The sequence below is a fragment of the Calcarisporiella thermophila genome (assembly GCF_041956535.1).
Source record: "Calcarisporiella thermophila strain CBS 279.70 unplaced genomic scaffold VTP21scaffold_38, whole genome shotgun sequence".
Taxonomy (NCBI): Eukaryota; Fungi; Calcarisporiellomycota; class Calcarisporiellomycetes; order Calcarisporiellales; family Calcarisporiellaceae; genus Calcarisporiella; species Calcarisporiella thermophila.
The window spans coordinates 57,170-70,235 of NW_027192228.1; the positions used below are offsets into that span (position 1 = coordinate 57,170).

The window sequence follows — 13,066 nt, forward strand, 5'->3', positions numbered from 1 at the left end:
TGAGTTGGCTGCACAGGCGATTCATCAGGCACCGGTGTAAATACTGGTGGCTCTGGAATTGCATGGGTTGGCTGGATAGGTGATTCATCAGGCACTGGTGTAAATACTAGCGGTTCTGGAATTGCGGGAGTTGGCTGCACAGGAGATTCTTCAGGGCCTGGTGTGAACGCAGAAGGTTCTGGGATTGCAAGAGTTGGCTGTACTGAAGTCTCTATGTTTCCAGTAGTTCCTGGCTCAGGCGTGAGCAAAGGTGGCACTGGGATAGCGTGGGTAGGCTGCCCCGGAGTTGCAATACTCTCAGTATCTTTAAGCACAGAAGTTAACACAGGTGGATAAGCATTGCCACTAGTGATGGGAATCAATGGATATGGGCTACTTGTTGTGGAGCTTGCTGGGCTCGATATAAATACATTATGACTCTCTTGGCTAGCCACACAGGAAAGTGTTAACGTGGTTTGCTGAGTGTATCGGTTAATAACGGTTGCCGTAGTGGTCTTCGTGATTGTTTCTGTAACTGTGATTGTAGTTGCAGAGCAATAATTGGTTGATAAAGGAGGAACAATTGGAACTTGTACAGCGTTGACTGAACTCGGATATGAGGTTACTAAAGAAGTAGTTGTGTCTGGCTTTACTGAGGTGATTATTCCTGTGCCCACTGGTTTAAATGAAGTATGAGGGCTGTATGATATCATGGTACTCAGATCTGGATCTGGAAAATCTGTCGGAATGGAAATCACGCGCGATGCGGTCTCCGATGGGATTGGTTTATACGTTGTTTCGCGTTCGGTCGTGGTAGGCGGCCCCGAGTTGTATGGCATTGTAAACGTGTCCTGTGAATTATAAGGAGTAGAATTGATTGTGGTCTCAGTATAATTTGACGTAGAAGGAGTTTCACGATCGGTTGTGACTGAACCGTATGGACTCGTGGGCCAAGTCATTACTGAAGGCATATAATTAGTTGTAAGCTCTGTAGTTCCTGGACTCATTGATATGAATGAACTTATGAGCTCCGTGCTCTCGGGACCCTTTGACGAAAATGGCATTGATTTCTCCGTAGTCTTTTGAAGCGCAGTCTCATGGGTTATTCGCTCTGTTGTTTTTGGCCAATTTGTTGTGTCTGGTTTAGTTTCTAACGAAGTCTTTGGAGCCTCGGACTGGTATATAGTCGTATATTTTGTCGTCTTTATTCGCTCCTTCGTCTTTGGACGTTTTGTCTTGGTCGAAGTTGTGCAATCTGTTGAACTTGGCCGTTTTGATTTGTGTTTTGTGGTGTAGACTGTCTTGATTGGATCCACCGGGTTATCAGATGTAGTGCATTCCGTTGTCTTTGTACTACTGGGTTTGACTATAGTATTTTGTGTATCCAGCTGAGTGCTAGTTGAAGAGGATGATATTGTCGTTATGGAAGATGAAATTGGCACTGAAAGTGTATAAGGATCCTCTGCAATTGTGTCTACAGGAGGAATCGAAGTGGACGAGCTTGATACCCAGCTTGAAGTAGCTGTAATCGTGGACTTAGTGAAAGTCAGGCTGTCATCGTTCCCATACATGATCGGGCTTCTGTTAACGTCCTCATTATGAGCTTCAGGTATATTGCTCTATTTTAATTGATTTTAGGGAATATTAGTGTTCCTGCACATATTTCCCTTGTATTTCTATTTCGAATTATTTCAATACCATTTCATTCTGTTGCTGACTACCAATTTGGATCTCGGCGCTAAGATCACTTTGTTTTGATGGATCAACTGGTGGGCCAGACGTGGCCGATAAATTATCGATCTTGTTCCCCATGAATGGGGCGCCCTGTACCATCGCAAAAATTGCGATGGCAGGAGAGAAAAGGAGGGTAGACTTCATATAAAATGAGAGGAGAGATTGGACTCGATTACAAGGATTCCAAACAGAAGAGCGACAATAAGGAATGTATGTAGATAATGATAATCCCACGCGTTTTTTCAGAATACTATTCCTGAAGTTAAACGAGGGAAGAAATGGGGTTTCTAATGATATAAAGATCATTTATATAGTCTTCATCACACCCAAAATGTCTAGGCGGAGAAACCAGCTGAATAGAAATGCAGCAAATAGTTTTATCAAGGCAAATTTCACCCTTACTCGTCGGGTTGCATTGGCAATTTCTAGTGAATTTGCCTTCTATCTCTTCTACAAATTTAAGCTAAAGCACAACTTTATGGAATCCGGCGCCTAAATCCAAAAAGAAGTCAAGCCTGTTTATGGCATGAATTCAGAACTTCTCCAGCGAAACGTGCTGAAATTTTCTCTCAGAACACAAGTTTCTATTCCTGACGTAACCTAAAGATATGCGACAAATTCACTTTTCGAATTATATAAGCGCAAACAATAGGCTCAGGTGTCTAATTACATGCCCTGAGAGCAACTGGAATAAAAATACTAGCCAATAGAGCTCTTCTTAATACCGGAGAGAGTTATAAATATAATCTCATCTGCTTAGCAGATCTTTTCATTTTCTTTATAGTTAGCCCCACTTTACTCTAGGTTTAATTATTAACCGAAACCACTCTTCATATTGGTATACAGAAAACGATATTCGGACATCAGCTCAATATAATCACCATCGCAGATTATATACACTCTAAATCGTTAGTGGAAAAGGGAGTAATCGCTCAATTGAAATTATTTCTATCTCTTAGATCATACAAACAGAAGGTGGAGATAGTGAGAAGTGATATATATTTTGAAAGTCCGAAGTGGACCGATATGGAGAATTAGAGAAGTATTTTATGAGAATCGAGCATCTTTCATAAAAGCTTTGAAATAAGGAGTGTTGCTGAATAGCTATATAAGGAAAGGTAGGTGAAACCAAGGATTTTGCATCATAGTTCTTGTATATAGTAAGGAAAGGCGCGAAGGAAATAGCATGGGATGGCACAAGATAAAATTTACTGAGATCCGTGTTGAGCCATTCTAGCTACAATGACGAATAAAAAAAGAGGCTAACAAAATTATACACACAGAAGATATGTCTAAACAGTTAGAACTGTAAGAATAACATTTTCGCTCAGTTTTTAGATAATAATAGATAAATAGGTAATTAAAGATACTCCATGATGCTATTATTTCGAAATAGATTTTATAACTCTCTACTCTGTAAGCATGAGGTTAATTGTTAAAATATTATTGCGCTTAATAAAAAAACAATTAAATATGCATATCTATAGTTCAACCAATTCAATGATAGGGCTTGCTGCATTTGGGATTAGGGACAGTGACCGTATAAGTAACCATTACGGGAGGTGGACAAGATGCAATAGCAGTGACTGTGACTTGAGGGGGACATTTAGGAGGACTAGGATCATTTATATTCTGGTTCAGGCTCCCGCTGCCAGGACCCGAATTGTTCGAGTTCTTGATGTTGTTCTATAGTTGGAGAATAGTAAAAGGTAAAAAATCTCAGTGGAAATAATATAAAAAAAATACATTAATGAGAGTTCACCTCAGCTATCTGCTGATGCCCACCGACATGGTTGTTGCCGCCAATGCTAATTTGGCGTTTAACCACCTCAGCATTCATCTGAGTTTCCTCACCGCTAGCCATGGCCACCAAAGCCAGAGTCGTCAGAGCGAGGACCAAGTATGCTTTCATTTTATTTTGAAAATTTGGAAATTAAACTGTGTTTTAATGAAAGTAATAGCACAATAACAAAGGAATGTAAGGTTATTAAAATAATTGGAGATTGATGGGGAACATAAATCCCGGGATGAGAGGGCCCTTTTATAACCTACTCGGACCTTACGAATATATAATGAAAATGAGGCAAACAATAAAAAAAATCGGTTCAATATTTCCTACACGGGTCACTCCTGCCTCCTCTACCTGGAAAGTATATAAAGCCCAGCTTGCGCCCAGCAGGGTCTCAGTTTTGCCTATAATCTAACAATAGAGTGAGGTAGGGCCGAGAAACTCTACCTCAAACATACTTTTCATTCGCCACAATGAAATTCAGGGATTTCAAATTTAAACTCAATTAAAATTAGGCTCTATATGTGGTAGAATAGTTGCTAATTGATCTAGGTTACTAATTCACAATAGAGCTTAAATAAACTTATCGCTTAATAACAATATAGCAGTGCAATAGCATCCCGTCTAACTTACTAGGCTTCTAGAATAGTTCGCTTTTCACGTTTCCATACACAGACATTCATCTAAGAGAGCACTCACACCTCTAAATATGGGTTGTCCAAAATCTTGCAAAAGTTAACATTATTGTAGTATATTTGCGTGGGATCACCAATGTCCAGAGTAGAACATACAAAATAATAGTTGGTATAATCATATTCTATTTAAATTACACGAGGATTATTCGGAGTAGAAATATAACAATGATATACAAGGAATAAGTATAAGTGACAGGAGAATAAAAGTTTACAACAAAGTGGTCGAATCTCTATTGAGCTAAGAAAAAATCCCCTTCAATGTAAACTTCATGAAGAGGTACCAGCTCAGCACCATCAATCCAGCCAGCAACCCAATTCCCACGTAATTCCACCTGCTCCCCTTCCATTCCGCATCCTCTTCCACTTCCGCTTCATCTTCCAGCAACATAGCTGCTTTTTTCCCATCCACTTCAAGTATGCTCTTTCCCCAGCGCCAATCTACTCCCCATAGCACAAGCGTCACAAAAGTAGCGACTCCAGCCAACACGATAAAGGCAGCAAACACTCTATCATAGCTTTTGCCTCCTTGTGTTCCATCCTGGAGCATACCTGCACAGATATCACATATAGTGGCCCCAATGTTGTTCGCTGCTTTGATCAGCCCGAACGCCGTACCCAGCAGAGACGCCTTACGCGCGAGCAATATCGGAATAGACGTGGTAAGTGCGACTGGTCCCAAAGACAGTGAAATCGAAAAAAAGAACATGCCCACAATGGGTGTCAAGGAAGCAAATCCAAGCAACAGCTGTGACACCAAAAGTGTGATTGCTGTCAGCAAGAGGGCCTTTATTCTCCCCCCGTATCTATCTAGCCATGTCCCTAGGAATGGGGCAATCATCACAGGCAAGGCTTGGCCAACGCTAGCCTCATAGGCTGCAATCTCCTGCGAAGAGCCAAAACGAAACTGAACCATCTCAGTTGCATTGTGCAGAATGCTCGTCCAAAGGCCCCCCAAAAGAAATTCCAAAATAATAATAAGCCAGAAGGCGAAGGGAAGAAACCGAAGTCCAGTGAGGGAGAAGGAATTGACTCTACGCTTGAGGCTTATGGGACGGTAGCCATGAGAATGAGAGGGAATATAGAGAATATAAGCGGCATTGAGCAGAAAGCATATAACACAGATCGCCGCTGAAAACTAGAATATCGAATTATGTTGAAAAAGCAATTAACAGACTTCCTACATTATTCAATCATGTCTGCATTACCCAAAAAGAATATTCATAGCGTCCTGTATAATTTTTGATTGGTACAACCGTTAAGTTCGCAAGAAAAGACGCCTACCAGAAAAACAGTCAATAATCAGGCTATTACATGAAGTGTAAATGAGAGGATTACCAATCGCGAGATGGATATCATTATTCCAAATACAAAAGACAGACTTTTCCCGCTAAACCACTGACACAAAATTATCTCTTGTACAATTACAATAGTTCCGCTACCAAGCCCATACATAATGCGGCCCACGATCATTAGTTGAAAGGAGCGAAGATTAGTAGCAAGTGCGGTGATAAGTGACCCAGTCGCAATTAGCGAGGTGGTTGTGAGCGATCCAGAGGAGGTTCCAAAACGATCAAGGAGCACACCGCCAACAATCGGGATGAAGGAATTAACCATGGAGACACTAAAAATATAAAGCAAACCGCTGAATAAAGCAAGCAAAATCCGGCCAGATCGCAAGTACTATTACCAAGATTGAAGGACTCCAAATTCAGAGTTGGATATTCCAAGATTTTCCTTCAAGTCGACCTTCAGTGCTCCAAGAGTGTGAGCAGCGAAATGGCTCCCAATGGCCAAAAAAAGCGCACAAAGGAGGGCAAGGGCTCTGTAGTGCAAGGGCGAATCATGCTGGTCGGGAAATGTATGCAATACAGGGGAGGGTATTGTTTGTTTTGAGGAGGCTGAAGATAATAGCAAAGGGGTGCGTTCCATAGATGAAATTATAAGGATGTTTGACGATGTTAAGTAGGCGATTAAAAAATTGGTTACAGTATCAAAAGCATATCTTGAAACTTTCTTAGTAAAGGATGTCAGGTGTTAACTGTTATATTTTGAAAACATTTATCGCCATATTCGAAATGGCTCAACAAAGTTAATTCTCAGGTGATTTCAGAAGTTTCAGAGATCTGATGGAATTATCAGGTGAAATGTTTAACGATGATGTCACTGGAAATGTTAAGATGCGGTTGAGAAATGGATTGCCGTCAGGAACGTAAAAATCTTGCGAAATTCGCAAGCCAAAACGAAAAAGATAAAAAGGTCAAACTATACCCGGAATCGCTCTTTTTAGCGGTATGTTGAAAGAACTTGAATCCAAGCGTATTTAAGGCTACGGTTGCTTAAGAATTCGTTTATGTTAACTTATTATCATCGTAACATAATCCACTTGACATTGTAAGCGATACCACTCTTTTTACCCACAACCCGTTCCCGCTCGTGATGAAGTGCTCTATCGTAAAGCTTCTTGTACTCTTTTTGCTGGTGACGCTTGTTATGGGCGCGCACAAGAAGGTATTTTGTCAGCTGTAGCGTTAATATATTGACTCTCCAACTCTGGTTACTAATTGAATTCGAACACAGGAATTGGCGATAAAAGAGGTCAAAAAAGGTCATCACCATGCGCACTCCAAGGTGTCCAGCTCTTCTTTCCCGCCCTCCGCGGCGGCTGCTACGCAAGCGACTACAGTACCGGAGCTCATGACGCTCGCCCCTTCTAATGCCAAATTGGTAGCGCCATCCAGCGCAGCTCAGCCCGGATATACGCCCCTCCCCTCTGTATCCAGCAACTATGGTGCCGTCTCGATCTCAACGCCCCGAGTCACTGCCAATAGCTATATGAGCGGAGGGGATAAGGCCGCGGTAATGGGCACCCTTTGCTTTGTGCTTGTGTTCGCTAGCTTTTTCCTCCTCTAATGCACCTCCAATTACTATATTGTAAAAAATGTTTTCTATTTGCTATACTATTCGATCCATAATAGAATTTGGGTTCTTCCGTTAATGCTAAGTGACTTCTTTAAGGCATGTCAAGTATGGCAGCTCCGGAGTACAGAAAGGGGATTCCCGACAAAGAGCGCAATGACCATTTAGAGCACAAGCAGGTTATACATGTGGCACATATGCGAAGAGATGGTGCATCCTCATGCATCCCCAAACGCGATTCTTCCCTTCTGATTGCGACTGTAATTCAGCTTCACGTATACCTACAGGAGGATAAAGAAGAAGAAGAAGATGATGATGAAGATCTCTCTCCACTCCAATTGAAAAACCGGCCTAACTCTCCAGCCTTCCGACCCTCCTTCGGAATTCCTACATTTAGTTGATATCATCAAGTGACTCGAGTGGAGCTTAAATTTTTATTTGTACATAGTATCCCCGCTGAGATTCCCACGCTAATCCAATCAACGTATATAAATACATTAATAACTTACAACTGCCCCTCCCTTGAGAAATATTTAACTCATACCTTTCCTTCTTTACCCGAGGCTTCCCTTGCGAAATGGGCATCATAACCAACGTCTTTGCCAAACTTTACCACAACCAGGATCCCCTGCTCACCTCCTGTGTAGCGGTGAGCGTTGGTTTGCTCGGCTACATTGTATATCGCGAGCAGTTTGATCGCTACCGTCCCAAGGAAGCCAATGACATGACACCGTTCATAAATGATCCCACCGAACATGATGGATTCACGAAGGATGAAATGATGCTTTTGCACGATCCATTTGATCTTCCCCATATTCCATTCAAGCATTTTTTGAGAAGAAAAGATGGAGAGATGGTACAGCGTGCTCGAGAGTTTTACGAACTGATGAATGCGCGCCGCTCCGTGAGGATGTTCAGTGACGAGCCTGTGCCGATCGAAGCCATTCGAGATGCTATTCGCACTGCTGGGACTTCGCCTTCAGGTGCCCATACCGAGCCTTGGACTTTTGTGGTTGTTGGCGACAAGGCGCTCAAGCAGGAGATTCGTCGCATTGTGGAACAGGAGGAGAAGGTCAATTATGACCGGCGAATGTCGCGTCAATGGGTTAAGGATTTGGCTCCTCTTAGAACCAATTGGGAGAAGGAATATCTATCCGTCGTGCCCTATATTATTGTTGTGTTCAAGAAGGCCTATGACTTGATGCCGGACTCGAAGCGGAGGAACAATTATTACTATGAGCAAAGTACAGCCATTGCGTGCGGTCTCTTGATTGCTGCCCTCCATAATGCGTAAGAAGTTTGCATTCTACCTTTTCACCCAATTCTTTCTTAACTCGATTCATATTATTACAGCGGTATGGCAACCCTAACCTCGACCCCCATGAACGCAGGTCCGGACCTTGCGGCATTGCTAGGGCGCCCTGAACATGAAAAGGTCGCACTTCTTTTGCCGGTGGGTTATCCTGCCAAGGACTGCACCATCCCGAATCTGAAACGAAAGGCATACGAGGAGATTGCAACGGAATTCCTGTAAAAATACCCATCACCTAGAAGATATATTATTATGTATTTGAGTAGTTTATAAATACTTCACCATACCTATTACTTAATAATAGCGATTCCCTTACTCATATTTAGATATATGTTCTTAGAGACTTGGCTTGAAGCTTTATCTACTATTTAAATTGAAAGGGTATTTCTTGTTTATTGTTATTGGAGCGTGTCCTATGTTTCCTTATTAACATCCACCCCCTTAAAGAAATTTTTCATCTTATTTTAAGAAAAATCAACGGGAATGAAAATGTGCTTTGGCTTCGCAGAATAGACCGAACAAGAAGGCTTATTCTTTGAAACATATCAAAAGTATTGCTAGCACAATAAAAATAGCCTCCGATAGTTACTTAAAGCTCAGCAAATTTCTGAAAATGGTATTAAACTATATAAAAAAGGGTGTATATATATCAATGAAGTTGTTGGCTCATGGGAGGTAATCGAATTTGTTCGTGCCGTATTATGGGGTTTTTGCTCACTGCTTTATTATTACTTTTATCATTCCGATATTTCACATGCGAAGAAATTGGCTGAGGACAAGACTTATTCCAATGCATAGATGAGCTACACATGGGGATGCTATTTTGAATCACGTTATTCTGATAAGTTTATTGAGTGCATTTCGTATACATAAGCCGACGTCTGGATGACCAACGAGGAAAAGGATGCAAACGGATCATCACAGTGGAGAATTTAGAGGTGTCTGAGTTTGGGAACCCATTGTATTGTTGGCAGCACTTAAAAGCGATGTAAAAGACCCCTCCAAACAAATCCAATTTGCTATCGGATCCTCTCACTCGTTATATCAGAACTTGAATGGGATACACGCTATTTCACAAAGCCAATATATTTGCATGACTATTATGTAAGTATACCTGTAGAAACTCGCATTAATGTAGCCCATCATGAAAAACTTTTGCCAAGCTCTTCTGCAAATATTGGATCGATGTTACAGGATAAGGAGACCGTCACCGGGTGCACCCGCGAGCCATGGTGCAGCTTTTAGGGCCATTGAGTTGCGCATATATACGACTGTCAATACTGTGAGAAAAGGAGAACAAAGGGGGGCTCCGGCGAAGATTTTCCAAGCAGGAAGCTAAGCCCAGTTTTAGAAGTAAAAATAGGATTACTGCAGCCATTCTGAAGTCTAAAGCGGGATGGCCTAGATCCCTTGCAGCGGGAAGGTAGCAGGGCGAGGGGGAGAAAAACTCATTTTATCCATCCTCGGACCCCGAGAACGAATACAGAATAAAGTGGAAAGCAGGGGAGCGATCCTATGCGAGAACTGCTAAATTGCGATAACACAACCGGAGCAACTGACTAATGGGCCGGATCCAATTTTTTTTTCGGCTGGAGAAGCTGAATCTCGGGTGCACAAGCTCCCGGCTCCATTATTTGTATTTAAGAGTGCGTTGGTCCTTTGTTCTATTTCGGTTCTTTATTCTAACTGGTACTTCAACACCAGGCAAAGTGGAGGGGAAAAGAAGCGAGAATCACAAAGCCTTGATTGATTCTCGAACTCTCTTATTCTCTGGCGCTTTTGCTCGTGCGGGATCTTCCAGGTGTCTTTGCTCTTCTTCCTTCATTAGACGATCATACTGAATTCCGTGAATCTCTCCCTCCTCTTGGAATCCACGCGATCAATCCGGCCGGTCCGCATTGAGATTTCCCCTCACCATGCCCACTCACTATCGACACCATTCGCAACCTCAATGGACCGATACGCCAACAAGGAAGGAGAAGCGGCGCTTTTCCACCCTTCTTTCCACCACCCTGCTCACCCTTCTTCCCAAGCGCAAGCGTGTCCAGGATTGCCAGGATCCTGCAGCCGGTGCTGCTTCGTCGGAGCCACTTAACAAACGGCAATGCCTTCAGCCTCGTTCTCTCCAGCAGAATGAGCAACTGCAATCAGAAAACCGGCAACAGCGGAAATTCATGAAGCGTTTTCAAGCCAGGGTGGAAGAGAAGAATAAGAGGTGGAGCGAGATCGAAGAGGGCAAACGGAAGAAGTTCGAGGAACTGCTGAAAGGGGAAGAATCGATCCGGTGGTCGTTGACTCCTGAACTTTGCGGTGGAAAGAACTAGCTACGACCTCGATCCCCTTAATTGTTGCCTTAACACTATGACGCTCCTTATACTATTATATCACAAAAATCTATGCTAAGATATCCCCATTGAGAGGCTCGGTGTTTACTGATACATAAAATACCAAGTATGCTACGTTACGCTTTAGCTTTTTCATAGCTTATCTATTCTTATTTTTGCTTTTCTCATTCCATCTATTTTACCCCTTATCGCTTTACCCCTTTCAAAATAATAAACTGTATTCCGTCTATCAGATTTGGTTTAAGATATCGGAGCTGGGTTAGATGAAATGAAAGAGATTAATTTTTGGCAAAGTTATCTTTGAGACTCATTATTAGTAAGTTATTATTGAATAAATATTGGCTTTCTTCGCGAACTTTTAATGCAGCATCCTTTCATTAGATTAGCATGGCCTTTTCGATATTCTTACTCATCTTTCCAGTGGCTGTCCTCGCCCAGCAGCTTCATTTTCAGGCCCATTCTCAACCTCCCAAAATTGCCATCATAGGTGCTGGTGCAGCCGGGTCCTCCTTCGCGTATTTTGCTTCCAGTGATCTCCCTTTCGCTCAGGTTACGGTGTATGAAAGAGATCGGGTGGGTGGGAGAACTCGAGTTATTGAGGTGCCTGGAATTGGCGTAGAAGAAATAGGGGCTACAATCCACGTGCGCGCAAACCGGCATCTGGCCAATGCAGTTAAGGATTTTGGGTTGAGTTTAGGTGGCAGTAGCGAGGACGAGCGTGTAGGTAATTGATGGTTTATCGATTCACAATGCAGAATAGGCGTGCGAATTAATTGCCCTCGTACCATTCCTTTTGTCAAACTTTATTTCAAGTACAGGTGTATGGGATGGGCAGGAATTCATTTTCTTGGAGAGCGATGGCTGGTGGGACAAGCTCAAGCTATTATGGCGATACGGTTTTTCCCCATTTAAAGTACTTGTAGTTGCTCTTTGGCGTAATGCCTGCTTCGCTCACGCCATTTTAAATCTCTGCTCCTTACCGCCTCTAGATGCGTGCCTTGGTTCAATCGGCTGTTACACGTTTTCTCAACTTTTATGACCCTGCTTTCCCAGCATTCCATAATCTCTCCGAAGCAATCAAATACTTCAAATTCGAAGAAGAGTTGGCTTTCCCTGGACTTGGCTACGTATCTAACCATGGGATAAGTGCGGCGTTTGCGCACGATCTTGTCCAGACAGGCACCCGCGCTAATTACATGCAAGATCTGGATAAAATCCATGGCCTTGGCACGCTGGTCAGCCTGGCCACCAGCGGCGCTAGAACCGTGGCCAATGGATCCTACCAGATATTTGAAGAAATGCTGAAGCGTTCACGTGCACAGACTCGACTCGGGTATAGTGTGACCTCCATTTCACGGATAAATGCAAGCAAGAATGAGGAGAGAATACAATACTTGGTGGCATCGCAAAACGCAGACGGCACCAGCCATGAGGAAAAGTACGATGCCGTTGTATTAGCCGCACCTCTTCATCTTGCCAACATCACGTTTCATGATTTTCCAATCTCTATCCCCTTCGCCCCGAATATTGCCTACAAGCAGGTGTACATCACAGTTCTGAAAGCCCGCTCCATCCTCCCCACCGTTTTCAATACCCCCGATCTACCACAGATGATCATCACGACCCCCGAAGCCAATGCTCCTTTCACCAGTCTCTCCAAGCGCAAGTGTAATGCTGAAGAGTGCGCTTTTCGCCTCTTCTCAAACCATGAAATTAGCGATCGCCAGCTGGATACGATTTTTGAAGCAGTGTCATGGGTGCATAGACACGTGTGGGACGCGTTTCCTATTCTTCGCCCGTTGAGGGAACCCGAATCGATCCAGAATGAATTGAACGTGGACGTGAATCTGGATGGACACGAGTGCTACTACGCGAATGCGTTTGAACCGCTGATATCGACGATGGAGACCGAAACCGTTGCAAGTCGAAATATTGTTAAAATTCTTGTAGAAAAATGGGGGGCAGTAAGCCAAACAAAGACGGAGGAACGAGACGAATTTTAAGAAGATATGAATTCAGCTCGATTATTAGCGTTCCCTTTTTTTAATATATTATTATCATTGTTTATACTACAAACCGCATCCATGGAGATATTTTTGAGCAATATATTTAAATAAAAAAGGAATACTAATTAAATCCTAAGCGTGCACGACAATATGGGAAGAAAAAGAGTTTAAGATTAACAAGGAAAGTGGGTGGAAAAAAGAAGGGTAGGACAATTGAGAAGTAAATAGTGAAATGTTGTGCTGGGCATACTTGAATACACGTTTCTCAAACCATTTAGTATCCTCTAATT

General features: G+C 42.7%; 9 protein-coding genes across 9 annotated transcripts; 6 read left to right on the plus strand and 3 right to left on the minus strand.

The window, feature by feature from the left end:
* Positions 1 to 14: 14 nt before the first annotated feature.
* On the minus strand, positions 15 to 1,812 carry VTP21DRAFT_8178 (uncharacterized protein; the record flags this gene model as incomplete). The annotated part of the gene is made up of 2 exons (XM_069399000.1): positions 15 to 1,598; positions 1,678 to 1,812. Coding segments are annotated over 2 exons (1,719 nt in total), but the record flags the coding sequence as incomplete, so codon positions are not given.
* A 1,398-nt stretch (positions 1,813 to 3,210) lies between these two features.
* On the minus strand, positions 3,211 to 3,625 carry VTP21DRAFT_8179 (uncharacterized protein; the record flags this gene model as incomplete). The annotated part of the gene is made up of 2 exons (XM_069399001.1): positions 3,211 to 3,399; positions 3,476 to 3,625. 2 exons carry the CDS (start codon positions 3,623 to 3,625, stop codon positions 3,211 to 3,213), a joined length of 339 nt encoding a protein of 112 aa, XP_069245828.1.
* An 810-nt stretch (positions 3,626 to 4,435) lies between these two features.
* On the minus strand, positions 4,436 to 6,126 carry VTP21DRAFT_8180 (uncharacterized protein; the record flags this gene model as incomplete). The annotated part of the gene is made up of 4 exons (XM_069399003.1): positions 4,436 to 5,332; positions 5,403 to 5,474; positions 5,533 to 5,818; positions 5,885 to 6,126. 4 exons carry the CDS (start codon positions 6,124 to 6,126, stop codon positions 4,436 to 4,438), a joined length of 1,497 nt encoding a protein of 498 aa, XP_069245829.1.
* A 507-nt stretch (positions 6,127 to 6,633) lies between these two features.
* VTP21DRAFT_8181 (uncharacterized protein) lies at positions 6,634 to 7,107 on the plus strand (the record flags this gene model as incomplete). The annotated part of the gene is made up of 2 exons (XM_069399004.1): positions 6,634 to 6,705; positions 6,775 to 7,107. 2 exons carry the CDS (start codon positions 6,634 to 6,636, stop codon positions 7,105 to 7,107), a joined length of 405 nt encoding a protein of 134 aa, XP_069245830.1.
* A 107-nt stretch (positions 7,108 to 7,214) lies between these two features.
* Positions 7,215 to 7,514, plus strand: VTP21DRAFT_8182 (uncharacterized protein; the record flags this gene model as incomplete). The annotated part of the gene is made up of 1 exon (XM_069399005.1): positions 7,215 to 7,514. One exon carries the CDS (start codon positions 7,215 to 7,217, stop codon positions 7,512 to 7,514), a length of 300 nt encoding a protein of 99 aa, XP_069245831.1.
* Positions 7,515 to 7,690: 176 nt separating this feature from the next.
* Positions 7,691 to 8,647, plus strand: VTP21DRAFT_8183 (uncharacterized protein; the record flags this gene model as incomplete). The annotated part of the gene is made up of 2 exons (XM_069399006.1): positions 7,691 to 8,403; positions 8,467 to 8,647. The coding sequence occupies 2 exons, from the start codon at positions 7,691 to 7,693 to the stop codon at positions 8,645 to 8,647; spliced, it is 894 nt and encodes a 297-aa protein (XP_069245832.1).
* A 1,340-nt stretch (positions 8,648 to 9,987) lies between these two features.
* On the plus strand, positions 9,988 to 10,266 carry VTP21DRAFT_8184 (uncharacterized protein; the record flags this gene model as incomplete). Its single annotated transcript, XM_069399007.1, has 1 exon — positions 9,988 to 10,266. One exon carries the CDS (start codon positions 9,988 to 9,990, stop codon positions 10,264 to 10,266), a length of 279 nt encoding a protein of 92 aa, XP_069245833.1.
* Positions 10,267 to 10,341: 75 nt separating this feature from the next.
* Positions 10,342 to 10,749, plus strand: VTP21DRAFT_8185 (uncharacterized protein; the record flags this gene model as incomplete). Its single annotated transcript, XM_069399008.1, has 1 exon — positions 10,342 to 10,749. One exon carries the CDS (start codon positions 10,342 to 10,344, stop codon positions 10,747 to 10,749), a length of 408 nt encoding a protein of 135 aa, XP_069245834.1.
* Positions 10,750 to 11,157: 408 nt separating this feature from the next.
* On the plus strand, positions 11,158 to 12,773 carry VTP21DRAFT_8186 (uncharacterized protein; the record flags this gene model as incomplete). Its single annotated transcript, XM_069399009.1, has 3 exons — positions 11,158 to 11,494; positions 11,589 to 11,683; positions 11,760 to 12,773. 3 exons carry the CDS (start codon positions 11,158 to 11,160, stop codon positions 12,771 to 12,773), a joined length of 1,446 nt encoding a protein of 481 aa, XP_069245835.1.
* Between the last annotated feature and the right edge of the window lie 293 nt (positions 12,774 to 13,066).